Genomic DNA, 18,742 nt, shown 5'->3' with positions numbered 1-18,742 from the left:
CCTAGTTCCTCCAGGGGGTTATATATTCCACAAAACCATTCCAGGTGCATCTCATGGAGGGGCAGCAGTGGAACAGTGAGATACTGGACAAACTTCACTCCCAGAACTCAATCATATGTGGACACATTATGGATTACTTGCAGCTACCAGGTCAGAGTCAAATGAGCATATCAATTATTTAGATGTATCTATATGGTATATCTATGGGTTATGTCAGTTATGTCATGATGTGATTTTTGTTTGTGTTTTGAGACATTCGCTCAGGTAAAGCAGTAAACCCTTATGATATCTATGAATAAGAAATCATATTTGTGCTAGCATATCAATCTATTTGAACAATATTTTGTACTCACATGGTACACATGGTATGTAAATAACATATGCAACATGTGATCTGGTTGGGAACTCTGTATTTGCTTGATATTGTTGAGTGGAGACAAAGAACAAGTCAGACTACTTTTTAGTTTTAATAATGTGTTGCAATTACTTTTGTTAAGTTTGTATCTATTAACTGCATACACACAATCGTCCCTCCAGGCCAGACTCACAATCTTTTGACAGTCTGTTCATTTCTCTGACCTGGCCCTGGCCATTTTGATCCTTCAAACGGGCAGACTGGGTTACACACAAAACTTTGCTCCTGATTACATGGCCTGAGTTTCCTGTTGCTTAAATGGTTTCAATCAAAGAATATACGGGTGACTAAGATGCTTCTTCCCACCCTGCCCTCACAACCCACCTGACTAGTACGCTTTCCTTTGATCTTCAGTCTCTACTTTACAGGCAAAACTCAAATAATTATTCATGACAATTTACAGCAGATATGTTAATATTGGTGTCGGATCATCATGTACTCTGCTTTTATTTGTTCCAGAAAGCATCACAGAAAAATCTACACCTGGTGGGCAGATTTTGGCAGAGAGTAAACAGAGAAGCTCCTCTGACAATATCAACTCTCCACAGACAAGTGACAACACCTGCATACCCAAGGACTTCAGCTGCATATACAACAAAGGTAAAGCCAGGCCAACAAAAGCTGCATTATGAGGCTGATGAAAGCTACTGCTGGTGGCCTTTTCATCAGTTAAACTGCACTCGAGGTCTTCGTCCCAAATGGGACCTTTTTCCCTATAGAGTGCCATACTTTTGACTAGGGCCCGTAAGGTCAAAGGTAGAGCAGTGTGGGGACTAGGATGCCATTTGGGACACATGTCAATAAAATGTATTTATTAAACGTTTTTTTACATCAGCCGATGTTACAAAGTGCTATACAGAAACCCAGCCTAAAATCCCAAACAGCAAACAATGCAGATGCAGAAGACACATACAAGATCAACATGGTCTGGCTTTCTATCCTGAAGGTGAAAGAAATGTACACCTGTTTAGGCGAGGTACTGGCTAGTGGAGTAGAACACTTGAAAAAAAAGGACAGCCGCACACTCTAGGAGCTCAGATGAAATAATTTAATAACCAAAGTTTCGACAGCCAAGTTGTCTTCATCAGGGTATATTGACAAACACTGCAGATCACTTAAGCAATAAGGCCCATGGGGGTGTGGTATATGGCCACGGTTAAGTGCTGTTCTTAGGCACAACTCAACGCCACAAACCCTCAAGGTGCCTTATTGCTGTTATAAACTGGTTACCAATGTAATTAGAACAGTAAAAATAAATGTTTTGTCATACCCACGATATATGGTCTGCTGTACCATGGCTGTCAGCCAATCAGCATTCAGGGCTCGACCCACCCAGTTTATAATAGTTTTATATAGTTTGAAAGGACACACACAGGTGTCTGTAATCATGGCCGGCTGTGGCTTGATTATATTGGTTGATTATTTACAGATATACTGTAAATAGAACATGTAAAAAACATGAATGGATAACATACGATCATAGGTACAATTTGGCTACATAGGCCTACAAACAGTATTTACAATGGATAGCAAATTAAATTAAAGGTCCAAACGGCCTCTCGTTTTAACAATAAATTGTCACGGTCATCCCTTCACCTAGGGAGGGGGACGTGTTCAATGCTGATATGATGAAGGGACAAAATAAAGTTGTTGCACCTAATTCTTATAACGTCTGCTTCCAACTCATACTCTCAAACACGTAGATCCCCTGAACGCAGCTCACTTTCCAGCCCACTTTCCAGCTCACTCTCAAACACATAGATCCCAATCACCTGAATTCTGATCACCTGTTCACACACCTGTATGTCAGTATCACACACTATTTAGTTCAGTTCTTTGCACCCCATCATTGTGAGGTATTGTTTGTTTTGTGACACACTTCTAGTCGAAGCGCTGGTTTTCCCGTATTTTAATCCTCTCCTGTATGATAGTTTTTGCTTGCCTCACTAACGAAGCCTTTTGCCTGCCTCACTAACGAAGCCTTTTGCCTTCCTCACTAACGAAGCCTTTTGCCTGCCTCACTAACGAAGACTTTTGCCTATTCCCTGCCTGTACTTTAGCCGGATTTCCTGTTATCTACCTGTTGCCTGATCTCCCGGACGACGTTACTAGCCTTTTCCCTGCCTGTACTGTTGCCTTTTTAGACCCCCTGTGTATGACCTTCTGCCTGCCCCTGGACCCAGCTACCTGCCTCCTCCTGTGGTCCTTTACAATAAACACCTGCTGTGCCCTACACTTAAAACCAGCTCTCGGTCTCCCATTGTGTTCATTACAATGGTGCTACAATGCTCAGAGATTCGTACTTTTAGTTCACGCTTCGTTTTGCCCTCATAATTTTTACCACAAGGACAAGTTATAAGATAAATAACTGCCTTAGTGACGCACGTGATAACACCTTTGATTGTGATCTGTTTCCCTGTTTGAGGATGTTTGAAGGATCTACATTTGTAAGTGCCATTGCATTGAGTGCAGCAATTACACTTGTAGTTTCCATCCGGTAGAGGCTCAAGGAGATGTTGTGTGGGGGTATTTTGTGGTGGTAAATCAGAGTTTACCAATTGATATCTGAGATTTCTACCCCGCGAAAATATGACTAAGGGAGGGTCTGAAAACACATTACCGATACAGTCATCAGTAATACTGTCTATCCTCCCTGGGAATTGTGTTCCTGTACACATGCAGGAGGGGCATCATTCACTGAGGCAGTTCAGATCAACCTGGACTCTGAAGTAGACAAAACATCGTAAACGTAAATCTGTCTCCCTCAATTTAGTATGGTATGTATTCATTTGTGATATGTTACAAATTACAATTTGTACAGTATGTTATGAATTTCCAATACGTATGATATGTTACAAATTCCAATTTGTTGTGGCTAACGTTAGCTAGGTGGCTAACATTGTTGAGGCTATGGTTTAGGGGTTAAGGGGGGAAAAAGACAAATGGTTTAGAAAGAAATACTAATAAGTAGTGCACATATTTATCAATCTGATAAAGTGCATTGGAAAGTATTCAGACCCCTTGACTTCAACATTTTGCTACAGTCTTATTCTAAAATGTATTAAATAGTTTTTCCCATCAATCTACACACAATGCCCCATAATGACAAAGCAAAAATAGTTTAAAAATATATTTTTAGCAAATTTATTTAAAAAAAATAAAAACAGAAATATCACATTTACATAAGTTAACCCTTTACTCAGTACTTTGTCGAAGCACCTTCGGCAGCGATTATAGCCTTAAGTCTTTTGGGGTATGACGCTACAAGCTTGGCACACCTGTATTTGAGTAGTTTCTTCTTTCTTCTCTGCATATTCTCTCAAGCTCTGTCAAGTTGGATGGGGAGCGTCACTGCACACCTATTTTCAGGTCTCTCCAGAGATCTTCGATCGGGTTCAAGTCCGGGCTCTGGCTGGGCCACTCAAGGACATTCAGAGACTTGTCCCGAAATCACTCCTGCGTTGTCTTGGCTGTGTGCTTAGGGTCATTGTCCTGTTGGAAGGTGAAGCTTCACCCCAGTCTGAGGTCCTGAGCTCTCTGGAGCAGGTTTTCATCAAGGATCTCTCTGTACTTTGCTCCATTGATCTTTCCCCCGATCCTGACTAGTCTTCCAGTCCCTGCCACTGAAAAACATCCCCACAGCATGATGCTGCCATCACCATGCTTTGCCGTAGGTGCCAGTTTTCCTCCAGATGTGGAGCTTGGCATTCAGGCCAAAGAGTTCAGTCTTGGTTTTATCAGACCAGAGAATCTTGTTTATAAAGTAACCTTAGCCTTTTAGCAAACTCCAAGCGGGCCATGTGCCTTTTACTGAAGAACTGCTTCCGTCTGGCTACTCTACCATAAAGGCCTGATTGGTGGAGTGCTGCAGAGATCGTTGTCCTTCTGGAAGGTTCTACCATCTCCACAGAGGAACTCTGGAGCTATGTCAGAGGGACCATTGGGTTCTTGGTCACCTCCCTGACCAAGGCCCTTCTCCCCCTGATTGCTCATTTTGGCCGAGTGACCAGCTCTAGGAAGAGTCTTGGTGGTTCCAAACTTCTTCCATTTAAGAATGATGGCCACTGTGTTGTTGGGGACCTTCAATGCTGCAGAAATGTTTTGGTAAAATTCCCCAATCTGTTCTTTAACACATTATCATTATGGGGTATTGTGTGTAGATTGATGAGGAATACATGTTTTAATCCATTTTAGAATAAGGCTAATGGAACAACATTTGGAAAAGGGGAAGGGGTCTGAATACTTTCCGAATGCACTGAACAAAACTATAAATACAACATGCAGCAATTTCATAGATTTTACTGAGTTACAGTTTAATTTCTGGGGTCTTTTATTTCAGCTAATGGAACATGGGACCAACACTTTACATGTTGCTTTTACATTTTTGTTCAGTGTATATCAGACACATCATTGGGGTGTCAACTAAAATACATATTCCAGACAAGATTAAAGAATGGGACATGTAGAATATAGAGGAAAACCTGGTTCAGTCTCCTTTCCAACAGACACTGGTAGACAGATTCCCTTTTCAGCAGGACAATAACCTAAAACACAATGCCAAATAAACACTAAGTGTACAAAATATTAAGAACATCTGCTCTGTCCTTGACAGACTGACCAGGTGAATCCAGGTTAAAGCTGTGATCCCTTATTGATCTCTTGTTAAATCCACTTCAATCAGTGTAGATGAAGAGGAGGCAGATTAAAGAAGAATTTTTAAGTCTTGAAACAATTGGGACATGGATTGCGTATATGTGCCATTCAGAGGGTGAATGGGCAAGACAAAAGATTTAACTGCCTTTGAACAGAGTATGGTAGTCAGTGTCAGGTGCACTGGTTTGAGTGTATCAAGAACTGCAACGCTGCTGGGTTTGCATGCTCAACAGTTTCCTGTGTGCATCAAGGATGGTCTACCACCAAAAGGACATCCAGCCAACTTGACACAACTCTGAGAAGCATTGGAGTCAACATGGGCCAGCATCAACACATTGTAGAGTCCATGCCCTGACAAAATGAGGCTGTTCTGAGGGCAAAAGAGGGTGCAACTCAGTATAAAGAATGTTTTGTATACTCAGTGTAAGTCAGTGCTTGCGTCTGCAGTTTGCATGAATTTGAGTGGTTAATAGAATACATGTTGACAGAATGGCTGTGAGACAAGTAGGGCCCTTCCCAGATAGGGCCCTTGCTTTTGGTACCACTGAAGGCCCCAGTGTTCAGTCAGGCAGCTTGAAGAAGACGTGTCACCATCCAGGCTCATGTCACAGCATACAGTGGCCTGATAGCGAGATTAAAATAAATGCATTATGTACCTTTCACCACACAAGCCATGTTAGCATTCACTGCACATGTTGCTGAACAATTCAACCCTTTTGGTAGTGTCATTGATATATGGAAATTCACATACAATATTCACAAGCTTTGACTAATACCTGTATTGTCTTGTGGGCCGCTTTAGCATTAGCTAGCCTAACATGAATCATATTACCGGAGCAAATAACTTTTTCTTTCAATACATGTGTTCTGGACCTTTTAAAAACTACTCGCGGGCCGCTAACTGTTAGATAACAAACAACCTTATCCAGTCATGTTACCTAGCTGACTAACAATCTGATAACGCGACCACCAGTATTCTTTAAGATGGCACTGGAAAAAAGGAAAGGTACTCTTGGATGTGCTCTCAGGCCTATAGGCTAAATCAATTGAAATCAATACCTTTTTATGGTGCTCCTAAATACTTTTTGGTGCTCTTAATTATTTAAAGATGAGCACTGACTACCAATTTAAAAAAGTTCATTTAGAGCCCTGACTGTGTCCCTTTAATGTTTAGATCTACTCCCTGCTCTCCGTGGTGAGGACACAACCAAAAGTTTCTTCCAAGAGCTGGTGAACATTCTCCTCAGCTATGTCTGCAAGTCGTTCAGACGGAGCTCCAAAGTCCTGGACTTCCACCACCCTCACCAGCTCAGAGAGGGCCTGGAGGGCTTCAGTCTGGAGCTCCCAGACCAGCCCGATAACCTGGAACAACTCCTGGTCGACTGCAGGGACACCTTGAAGTATGGAGTCAAAACAGGTACCGTAAGAGCTGTTGACTGTTTTGCCAAACGTACTCCATTAGGGGTGTAACGCTTCACCAAGCCCAAGGTTCAGTACATATTGCAGTTTTGGGGTTAGGGTTCAGTTCAGGTACAGCGAGAAAATGAAATGCCAACAGTTAATGTAGTTCCTTTTTGTTTATTTAAGAAAATACAAAGTATTGGTACTCCTGATTCAAGATGATCATGAGTCATAATGCTTTATGACAGCACAGGTGAAATTGTTTAAAATACAGATTTCTGTACTCTAACGCAACCCCTGGATATGATGGTTATTATATCAATATTTGAGCATTAAAGCTTTTCTACTGCCATTTCTTGCATAATTAATTTTACAGACACAAAAATATCCCACCTTGTTAAGTGCATTTTGTTTTGTCGACATTTGGAAAGTTTGCCAACAAATTAGCTAGCTGTTTACATCAGGCTGGTCATGAAATGCTTTATCCAACATGTACTTTACTCGCATTAAAAGGATGGATGGAAACCGGGTTAATGTCAAGCCATTTTGAGGATGCTGGAATTATATATTGGACAAACTTGCACATGCCTACAGGAGACTTTTGAAGTAGCCAAATCAGATGAAAACATTGTGACTGGTTGTAAGCTATATGTAAGCTATATTTTGTCTCCAATGTTTATTGAAAACATACATACATTTGCACAATAACCACTTGTTGTCTCTCAAATACATTGTTACAGTTGGTGGTTAACTATCTAGCAAATGTTTTGCCATATTAGCATTAATGTGAAATGTGTCAAAACACAAGTTGAAACAAGTTGTTAGGTACATGAGCCAGGTTAAATGAGCCACTTACAATTCCCCACATGGCAGTATCTTGTCATTCTTGCTAGTAATCTGGCGACCCAGAATCACAACAACAGAATCACAACAACAGGCTGACTTCTCCCCTATGGAAGCGAACATAGTTTTTGTGACATTATTAGCCAACCCATCTCTATTATGGCCACATTATTATAGGACGACTTGGGAAAATAATGATCTGCAACAGATCACGCATATCAGTATCAGAAGTAAAAATACAGCCAGACTGGCCTGCTACTATACCTTTCTAGATCTTATACACTGTCGAGAGTAGACCCACAACTGAGCTAAACGTAAAGAAACATTCATATCACAGGGCTTTTGCACGTTATTCAAATAAAAAATGTTCACTGCAGCCGAGAGTAGAATTTTGTACTCACTTGAAAACAATAATGCAATTATTCATTGCATTGTGGTGTTGTAGGCTAGTCTAGATAAGATAATTGTATTGTCCCTAAACAAGATCAAATCAAATTGTATTGGTCACATACACATATTTAGCAGATGTTATTGTGGGTGTAGCGAAATAAAGCAGTATCTAACAACACACAACAACTGAGTCCGCAGTGTTCTGTCAAACATTATTAAAGTGCCAGTGTTCCATGACTATGTGCTGTACATAGGGCAACAGCCTCTAAGGTGCATGTTAGAGTAACCGGGTGGTAGCCGGCTAGTGACAGTAACTAGGGGTACTGGGCGGAGGCAAGTGGTGACTATTTAATAGTCTGATGGCCTTGAGATGAAAGCTGTTTTTCAGTCTCTCGGTTCCATCTTTGATGCACCTGTACTGACCTCGCCTTCTGGAGGGTAATGTGGTGAACAGGCCGTGGCTCGGGTGACTGAGGTCCTTGATGATCTTCTTGGCCTTCCTGTGACACCATGTGCTGTAGATGTCCTGGAGGGCCATACTAGGTGGTGATATATTCCAATGGTACATCTGTAAAAGTTTGTGAGGGTCTTAGGGGCCACAACAACTTTCTTCAGCCTCCTGAGGTTGAAAAGGCACAGTTGCGCCTTCTTCACCACACTGTCGGTATGTGTGGACCATTTCAGTTTGTCAGTGATGTGTACCCCAAGGAGCTGTTCACCTTCTCCACTTCGGTCCCGTCGATGTGGATGGGGGTGTGTTCCCTCAGCTTTCTCCTGAAGTCCATGATCAGCTCCTTTGTTTTGGTGACATTGAAGGAGATGTTATTTTCCTGGCACCACTCCACCAGGGCCCTCACCTCATCCCTGTAGTCTGTCTCAATGTCGTTGGTAATCGGGCTACCACTGTTCTTTCATGCGCATTGATGCACTTGGCCTCTCCTCAGCTATTCCTATTTGTTCTTGTGGATTCATATTGAAAATTGATGCAGCTTTGAATGCTTTTATGTGTGCTATGATTGCTAGTTAGCCTATTGCAGATCTGGACAAATGATCCACCAACCATTATTGTCACTGAGTGGAGAGATGAGACGGCAGGGTTGACATTTAGGCTGTATATTGACCTGTGGTATAGTTAACCAATAAGGCCCGAGGGGGTGTGGTATATGGCCAAGGGTTGTTCATAAGCACAACGCAACGTGGTACAGTATATTCGCCACAAACCCCAGAGGTGCCTTAATGCTATTATAAACTGGTTACCAACATAATTAGAACAGTAAAAAGTTATTTTTTGTCATACCCGTGGTATATCAGTTTTCAGGGCTCAAACCACCCAGTTTATAAGGAAAGTTAGTGCACGGAAAAGCTCATTGTAAAAGGGATGTATCAAAACACCTTGATATTGTCACGGGAAACTAGGTGAGTGAGGAAGAATCAGGAGCAGAGAGCATATAGTTCCACAGGAAGAAGTGCACTTTAATATCACACCGAAAACAATGCCCACAACACAGGGCGCGGAAAATGTGGACTAACCCAAACACACAGGGTACCAGGTCCGGAGCACGAATACCAAAATCATACACACGTAACATAAGAGTAATCCCGCACAAAACAAGGGCGGGTAGCCTAGCTATAAATAATGAAGCCCATCAAGCAAACACAAAACACAGGTGCAACTAATAAGACAAAACAAACAGAAAACGAAAAAGGGATCGGTGGCGGCTAGTAGGCCAGTGACGACGACCGCCGAGCACCGCCCGAACAGGCAGGGGAGCCAACTTCGGCGGAAGTCGTGACAGATATAGGTGAGGTGCATGCAAGCAGATGAGGAAATATGGATAGAATGGAAGACATTCTATAGTAAAACCTGCCAAAGAGTGAATGTAAACCAGGGGGAAAAAACTCACTACCCTCCTCTGTGTCCAATAAAAAAATCACACAACCCTCCCCAAAGCAGCAAAAAAACTGATAGACAACTCTCCCCTATTGCAGAGTGGAGACGAAGTGGTGCTGTTTTTTCGTTTTGTAGGTGATGTAGGCCAACCTGGACTCAGGAGTAGATGTAACATATTACATTTAAATCTGGGACATTCCAATTAGTATGATATGTTAAGTTTTGCATGGTATGTATTCATTTGTGGATGTCCATCATCCATTTTGTATGATATGTTGCGAATTACAATTTGTATATGTTACAAATTTCAATTCGTACAATAAGTTACGAACTGAGTACAATATATCACAAATTTGAAAAACGTATGATATGTTATGAATTCCAATTTGTTGTGGCTAAGGTTAGCTAGGTCACTAATGCTAACATTAGCTAGGTGGATAACGTAGGGTTAGGGCAGGGTTTTCCAAACCCCAAGGGGTGCACGTTTTAATAATGTTAATGCACCCCTTGGGGTCCCGAGGACCGAGTTTGGGAAACGCTGGGTTAGGGGTTAAGGTTAGTGTTATGTCTGTGTCGGCATTCATGTGTCAACATGTTTGAGGTGTTGACAGCTACATGGGCTATTCTCGTTGATCAGTGTCGACATATTCTCTCTGTCCATTGCTGTTGTAATCTACTGGGAAGTCAAAATGTTCTTAAACGATGCTGTAGAATCCTCCTTGTTTATCGACCCAACCACTCGCCATCATACAGATCTAGTTCTTGGCTGCAAAAGGACTATGAAATTTGCCAATTTGAATTTTTACTACAAAATGTGCATAGGCTCCAGTTGTTTTTAACAGAATAGCCTGAAATGTTTGTTTTTTTTCAGTTCAGATTTACTCTAAGCTTATACTGTAGGCTTAGTGGTTTTTTGTGTGTTTTTTTAATGTATTCATTCGGGAACCGAAGTCCCAGTATCGAACGGTCAAATAAAAATATGTGTACAGTTACCCCCCCCCCATACTCCATGTACCAGTATGTCATTGGTTCTGGCCATGGGAATGGCTGACATTATAGACATCATAGACATTATTGATTAGTAGAATGTTCCAGAATGTCCTCATCTGTCCCCAGGTCACCCACGCTTTTTCAATCAGCTGTCATCAGGGCTGGATGTCATCGGTCTGGCCGGGGAATGGCTGACGTCTACCGCCAACACAAACATGTAACATTTACATTCCTTTTTATTTAACCCTTATTTTACCAGGTAAGATGACTGAGAACATATTCTCATTTACAGCAACGACCTGGGGAATAGTTACAGGGGAGAGGAGGAGGAATGAATGAGCCAATTGGAAGCAACCAAAAAAAATCATCATCAAGCTTTTATTATTTGAATCAGCTGTGTAGTGCTAGGGCAAAAAACAAAACATGCACCCAGGGGGGAAATGTTTTTTAAAAAAGTACATTCCCTCTGGGTGCATGTTTGGGGGGGCAGGACCGAGTTTGGAAAACGCTGTTTTAAATCATAATGAATAAAATAATATGGACAGGGTGAATCTGATCCTATATCAGCACTCCTATACGCTTGATACATACAGCCCCAGGTTACACTACATTCTTAGAAAAAAGGGCTCCAAAAGGGTTCTTTGGCTCTCCCCATAGGAGAATCCTTTTTGGTTCCAGGTAGAACCCTCTATGTTAAAGGTTCTACATGGAACTCAAAAGGGTTCTACCTAGAACCAAAATGTTTTTTCAAAGGGTTCTCCTATGGGGACAGCCAAATAACCCTTTTAGGTCCAAGGTAGCACCTTTTTTCAAAGAGTGTATGGCCCATGGTGGGATCTGTCCTCTGGTAAATGTCATTCTGCAATATGAGTTAAAGTGTAAAAACTTTTTTCTAGGTTTACATATGAAGTGTCCCCAGTGTTCATTCTGATGGAGGAGATTCTACTGAGGAAGATGCAGGAGATTGTGGGTTGGTCAGAGGAAGAGGGGGATGGAGTTTTCTGTCCAGGTACAGGGTTAGCTACATTCCGACCTTGCTATCGATACAAACAATGTAGCCAATGACAAACATACACTTTGTTACATTTATCCTTGTTACTTTCACTGAATTGGTTCATTGTGTCCTCTTAATAATTTTGGATATATTGTTTAGTTGTTATGAAGTTCAATGAAATTATAAGCTTAAAACAATCTCTCAGATATCCACCTATAATACAGTACTCTCTATGACTCTCTGTAGGTTACACAGACCTTTGGCCCCGATCCTATTCTAACCACCTCTCGCCGGCTTTGTATTCATGCTACCTGATGAAATTGCTGTATAACATGATCACGTTTCCATCTAATGCACATTCAAATGTCACAAATCAACACTGCAGAGCTTTCCCTGTCCTCTGCCATGCCTTAATTGTATTACTGTTGATGATATCTGGAAATGTGCATGTACACCCTGGCCCATCTACTGTTGCTAGCCACAATTCTGACTTGTGCTCTGATATATGTTTCACTGATTTCAGCTCTCGTAAAAGCCTTGGATTTCTGCACGTTAACACTAGAAGCTTCTGATTTGTCATAGACGCTAGCTAAAAATATTTAATGAGCAAGCCTTCCTTCATGACCTGGCCTCTGTAAATTGGTACAGAATCTGCTTTATTCCCTTTGTTCGAAGAAGCTTGGACCTTCTTTTTTGATATCTTCAGTGATATTGTTAACAAACCCTCCCCCATAAAGAAAATGAGAATTAGATACAGGTTCAGCCCCTGGTTTGACCATGATCTTGCAGAGTTACTCCACCTCAAGAATTGCATTTGACGAAAGGCTCAGCACGTGCATACTCAGGCTGACTGGCTCTCGTTCAGGCAAATGAGAAATAAGTACACTCAGGCTATCCGGAAGGCCAATGTTAGTTACTTTAAGGAGCAGTTCTCTCTCTGTGGGTCTAACCCCAAGAAGTTCTGGAAAACGATTAAAGACCTGGAGAATAAACCCTCCTCCTCACAGCTGCCCATGTCACTTAAAGTTGATGATGTGGTTGTTACTGACAAGAAGCACATGGCTGAGCTCTTTAATCACAACTTCATTAAGGCCGGATTCGTATTTGACTCAGCCATGCCTCCTTGCCCGTCAAACATTTCCTCATCTCCCACTAATGCAACTAGCCCCAATGCTCCTCCCTCTTTTTCCCCTGCCCCGCTACAAAGTTTCTCCCTGCAGGCGGTCATTGAGTCCGAGGTGCTAAATGAGCTCCTTAAACTTCACCCCAAAAAACCATCTGGGTCAGATCGTTTAGACCCTTTCTTCTTTAATATTGCTGCCCCGTATAATCGCGACACCTATCTCTGACCTCTCTCATCTCTGGGGAGGTTCCCATTGCTTGGAAGGCAGCCAAGGTTAGTCCTCTATTTATATGCAGATTATACAATCTTATACTGGCCCCTCCTCAGATATTGTGTTAATCGCTCTACAACAAAGCTTTCTTAGTGTCCAACAAGCTTTCTCTGCCCTTAACCTTGTGGTTTGGTAAGAAGAATGCCAATCTCCTCTGGGGGTTTAAAGTTTAAAGCTTGAGGTAGTCACCTCATACAAGTACTTGGGAGTATGGCTAGACAGTACACTGTCCTCCTCTCAGCACATATCAAAGCTGCAGGCTAAAATTAAATCTAGACTTGATTTCCTCTATTGTAATCTCTCCTCTTTCACCCCAGCTGTCAAACTAACCCTGATTCAGATGATCATCCTACCCATGCTAGATTATGGAGACGTAATTTATAGATCGGCAAGTAAGGGTGCTCTCGAGTGGCAAGATGTACTTTACCATTTGGCCATCAGATTTGCCACCAATGCTCCTTATAGGACACATCACTGCACTCTATACTCTTCTGTTAACTGGTCATCTCTGTATAACAGTCGCAAGACCCACTGGTTGTTGCTTATTTATAAAACCCTCTTAGGCCTCACTCCCCCCTATCTGAGATATCTATTGCAGCCCTCACCCTCCATTCACATCCGACCGTGATTGGGAGTCCCATAGGGCGGTGCACAATTGGCCCAGCGTCTTCCGGGTTAGGGGAGGGTTTGGCCGCCCCGGGATGTCCTTGTCCAAAAAATAGGCATGCTGGGCTTTTGGTTTCTCTCCCTCTAAAACAGAAATAAATCTTTTGGCCTTTATAAATATTATTTTGGCCTTTATTCAGATTACAATCACTTTAAATTCTCTAGTACAGACAGTATTGAAGACTATCAAATGCTTCTCAAACATGCCCTCTGGTGGTCAAACTAGCACTAACTAGCATTAATGGCAACAATAGCTGACAATGAAAAAACGGGCCATAGAATTCTGCGGCAGCCCGCAAGGTGTGCAACAGTATGGCGCAACTTTTACAGGAAGAACTACTGTACAACACCCGTTCTGCCAGTCACATTCTGTTAAAGGTACTGACAGTTGTGGCTGCTTTGTGTGATGTATTGTTGTCTCCACCTTCTTGCTCTTTGTGCTGTTGTCTGTGCCCAAGAATGTTTGTACCGGGCCTCCCGGGTGGCGCAGTGGTTAAAGGCGCTGTACTGCAGCGCCAGCTGTGCCATCAGAGTCCCTGGTTTCGCGCCCAGGCACTGTCGGAACTGGCCGCGACCGGGAGGTCCGTGGGGCGACGCACAATTGGCATAGCGTCGTCCGGGTTAGGGAGGGCTTGGTCGGTAGGGATGTCCTTGTCTCATCGCGCACCAGCGACTCCTGTGGCGGGCCGGGCGCAGTGCGCGCTAACCAAGGTTGCCAGGTGCACGGTGTACCCTCCGACACATTGGTGCGGCTGGCTTCCGGGTTGGATGCGCGCTGTGTTAAGAAGCAATACGGCTGGTTGGGTTGTGTATCGGAGGACGCATGACTTTCAACCTTCGTCTCTCCCGAGCCCGTACGGGAGTTGTAGCGATGAGACAAGATAGTAGCTACTACAACAATTGGATACCACGAAATTGGGGAGAAAAAAAGGGGTAAAATTAAAAAAAGAAAAAAAAAAAAAAGAATGTTTGTACCCTGTTTTGTGCTGCTACCATGTTGTGTTGCTACCATGCTGTGTTGTCATGTGTTGCTGCCATGTTGTCGTCTTAGGTCTCTTTTTATGTTGTGTTGTCTCTCTTGTCGTGATGTGTGTTTTGCCCTATATTTTTATTTAATTTATTTATCTTTTTAATCCCAGCCCCCATCCCCACAGGAGGCCTTTTGCCTTTTGGTAGACTGTCATTGTAAATAACAATTTGTTCTTAACTGACTTGCCTAGTTAAATAAATATAATATAAAAGTAAAAATAAATGTATATATTTCCTTAGGTGGGACCATGTCCAATCTGTACAGTGTACTACTGGCCAGATACCACTTCTTCCCTGAAGTGAAGACCAAAGGGATGACTGCTCTGCCCAGGCTAATCCTCTTCACATCAGCACATGTACGCGTCACCAGTATTCACATTAGGTCATGCTTATTCATATTATCTATAAACATATACTGACATATACTTTTTCCCTATTCTAGAGTCATTATTCAGTCAAGAAATCTGCAGCAGTCCTTGGGATAGGAAGTGATAATGTTGTGGTGGTGAAATGTAATGACCGGTAAGCAAGGAGGGGAGTGTGATTTGCATTTGTTGATCGTGAACATTGACAGTATTATCAGAGCTAAATGAGTGATGTCATTTTTTTACTATTCAAGGGGAAAGATGATCACTGCAGAATTGGAGTCAAGTATCATTACTGCCAAAGATCAGGTAATGGATGAATGAGTCTTCTCTTGCCAAACTGAGGGATACAGGGCTGTGAATTAAATACATGAAAGCATATATTTTCAGCCATTGATGGATTTAGTCAAATTAGGATGAAACAGACACCCCCAACAGAATACGCTCAAATCAGAATTTCTGTTTACCAGTCAACAACATTGGCTGGTGCATAAAAGGAGCTACCAGAGCTCCAGTGTGTTGGCAGGGACTATTTCACAGGAACAGGTCAATACACTCATCATGATTCTTGTCATCTCTCTCTCTCTCTCTCTTCAGGGTTGTGTCCCATTCTACGTCAATGCCACAGCAGGCACCACTGTGTACGGAGCCTTTGATCCTCTCAATGCCATCGCAGACATCTGTGAGAGCCATGGACTCTGGCTGCATGTTGATGTATTTACCTTATAGCATCCATCATGGCTTACCGGACACACATTTAGCCTTATTTCTGACATATTTTAATTGGGCATGCTTTAGTCCAGTACTAAGCATAATTTGTGTCTGGGAAACCATCCCCATAAGAATTTGTTATATATAAAGACAAGATTGTAGTTAGAGTAAAATTCTCTTTGTTTCTTAACAGGCAGCCTGGGGCGGAGGACTGTTGATGTCCAAGCGGCACCGTGTGAAACTACAAGGGATTGAACGGTAGGTACAGTAACCAGAGAGAACAGAGACTTGAGGACACCCAACATTTACAACTCTCCAAAAGGATAATAGATTTCTGAATTTCACTCTACCATACAGCCAGGATCAATTACATTTTGGGGATACTGTTTCCATTCACAATTGAAATGGAATTGACCCTCAACAGTTCTGCCTTGATTGGATCTTACATGCAGGTCTATTTGAATTATGTTTATTACAGAGCCTGGTCTGTGACTTGGAACCCTCATAAAATGATGGGTGCTCCGCTGCAATGCTCAGCCATACTGGTGAAGAAAAGGGTGTGTAGTCTAACGCTATGAATATTTAAAAATCAAGACTACCAAAACATTCCATCCTGAATTACAATTTGCACGCATTCCAAAATACACAAACATAATGTAGTCAGTGGTTTCTCACTCACAGGGCCTCTTGAAAGACTGCAATCAGATGTGTGCTGAATACCTTTTCCAAACTGACAAGCACTACGACACCTCTTATGACACCGGAGACAAGACCATTCAGTGTGGCAGGCATGTTGATGTCTTCAAGCTGTGGCTCATGTGGAAGGCCAAGGTATGTAACATACTCACATGGATTTTATATATTTATTTATCAACTGGTAAATAAAACTAACTTCATTCCCACCTTGATACATTTATAGTGCTTTATATATATATATATATATATATATATATATATATATATATTTCTCTTCTTAGGGTTCAGAAGGCTTTGAATCACAGGTCAATAAATGTTTGGAAAATGCTGAGCACTTGTTTGACAAACTCAAACAAAGACCAGACTTTGAACTTGTCTTCAAAAGCGAAGTAAGTCTGTTTTTTAAAGTCCCTTGTAGTTATTGAATAATTCCTCAGTGAGATGAATCGTTGTAAGCCTTTTATCTGTGATACATCCCCATGCAGCCTGAACACAGCAACGTGTGCTTCTGGTACATCCCACCAAGTCTGAGGAACATGTCACCAGGTCCTGAGAGGAACAGGAGACTCCACGAGGTAATGCTACACCTTGGATCTCTAATGTTAGTGATATATTAGATGCGTCTTAATTCAACCTTTGTGGTTCTTTATCCATTAGATACTGTATATGTAATCCTTCATTACTAGCAGCAGCACATTGACTTCTGTTCATACTCTATAAAGCTAAATCACTGTTTGGTTTCTAAGGTGGCACCAAAGATCAAAGCCAAGATGATGGAGCAGGGGATGGCCATGATTGGCTATCAGCCGCTCGGAGACAAAGTTAACTTCTTCCGATGTGTCTTCTCCAACCCAGCCACACAGACAGAGGATGTGGACTACCTCTTGGAGGAGATCGCTTCTCTTGGTCATGACATCTGCATCAGGACTGAAACCGATTTGTGAATCAGGTTTGAGACCACTTTATGAATCAGATTGTGGCTCAGATTAACTGTAAATCATGCATTTAGAGGGAAATGGGTAAAAACAATCAGAAAACTAAATATATCTCTAAATGTTTTGTTGTGTAATTACAGTCCTTCTTATGTAAAAATATATACAAATATGATTTTTGTATTCCAGAGTATCAGGGAATTGTTATAATGTAGCCAGTTCATTTCTACATTCATTTTATTTGTGTACAACAATATTGTAGCCTATACAGTGCATTCGGAAAGTATTCAGACCCCTTGACTTTTTTCACATTTTGTTACGTTACAGCCTTATTCTAAAACTGATTAAATAATTGTTTTCCACATCAATCTACACACAATATCCCACAATGACAAAGGAAAAACTGTTTGTTCGAAATGTTTGTAAATTTATGAGAATATACAAACAGAAATACCGTCTTTACATAAGTATTCAGACCTTTCGCTATGAGACTCAAAACAGAGCTCAGGTGAATACTGTTTTCATTGATCATGCTTGAGATGTCTCTACAACTTTATTGGAGTCCACCTGTGGTAAATTCAATTGATTGGACATGATTTGGAAAGGCACACACATGTAGGTATATAGGTCCCACAGTTGACAGTACATGTCAGCCAAAAACCAAGCCATGAGATTGAAGGCATTGTCCGTAGAGCTCCGAAACAGGATTGTGTTGTAGCACAGCTCTGGGGAAGGATACCAAAACATTTCTGCAGCATTGAAAGTCCCCAAGAACACAGTGGCCTCCATCATTCTTAATTGGAAGAAGTTTGGAACCCTCAATGCTTTTCCAAGAGCTGGCCGCCAGGCCAAACTGAGCAATCAGGGGAGAAGGGACTTGGTCAAGAAGGTGACCAAGAACACAATGGTCACTCAAACATAGCTCCAGAGTTCCTCTGTGGAGAAGGGAGAACGTTCCAGAAGCACAATCATCTCTGCAGCACTCCACCAATTAGGCCTTTATGGTAGAGTGGTCAGACAGAAGGAGATGAAAGATGAAAGGAGCAAAGTACAGAGAGATGCTTGAGGAAAACCTGCTCCAGAGCGCTCCGGACCTCAGACTGGGGTGAAGGTTCACCTTCCAACAGGACAAGAACCCTAAGCACACAGCCACGACAACGCAGGAGTGGCTTCGGGAAAAGTCTCTGAATGTCCTTGAGTCGCCCAGCCAGAGCCCGGACTTGAACCCACTCGAACATCTCTGGAGAGACCTAAAAACATGTGTGTCAAGCTTGTAGCTTCATACCTAAGAAGACTTGAGGTTGTAATCCCTGCCATTTGCTAAAATGTCTACAACCTGTTTTTGCTTTGTCATTGTGTGTAGATTGATGTG

At 42.1% G+C, this 18,742-nt stretch overlaps 1 protein-coding gene across 2 annotated transcripts; it reads left to right on the top strand.

The window, feature by feature from the left end:
- The first annotated feature begins 49 nt into the window (after positions 1-49).
- On the top strand, positions 50-17,946 carry LOC112261110 (glutamate decarboxylase 1-like). Of its 2 annotated transcripts, XM_042328784.1 has the most exons (15): positions 50-150; positions 875-1,015; positions 6,243-6,485; positions 10,710-10,800; positions 11,480-11,592; positions 14,907-15,022; positions 15,109-15,188; positions 15,286-15,340; positions 15,629-15,745; positions 15,936-16,000; positions 16,221-16,299; positions 16,424-16,573; positions 16,720-16,827; positions 16,924-17,013; positions 17,185-17,946. In XM_042328784.1, the coding sequence occupies exons 1-15, from the start codon at positions 54-56 to the stop codon at positions 17,380-17,382; spliced, it is 1,743 nt and encodes a 580-aa protein (XP_042184718.1). In that variant the 5' UTR covers positions 50-53; the 3' UTR covers positions 17,383-17,946. The 2 variants fall into 2 exon arrangements, with proteins under 2 accessions (XP_042184718.1, XP_042184719.1); XM_042328785.1 differs by lacking the exon at positions 16,720-16,827.
- The last annotated feature ends 796 nt before the right edge of the window (positions 17,947-18,742 follow it).

The sequence above is a fragment of the Oncorhynchus tshawytscha genome, linkage group LG10 (genome assembly GCF_018296145.1).
Source record: "Oncorhynchus tshawytscha isolate Ot180627B linkage group LG10, Otsh_v2.0, whole genome shotgun sequence".
In the NCBI taxonomy this organism is placed as follows: Eukaryota; Metazoa; Chordata; class Actinopteri; order Salmoniformes; family Salmonidae; genus Oncorhynchus; species Oncorhynchus tshawytscha.
Note: the sequence above shows the minus strand (reverse complement) of the source record. Positions and strands in the feature narration are given on the sequence as shown.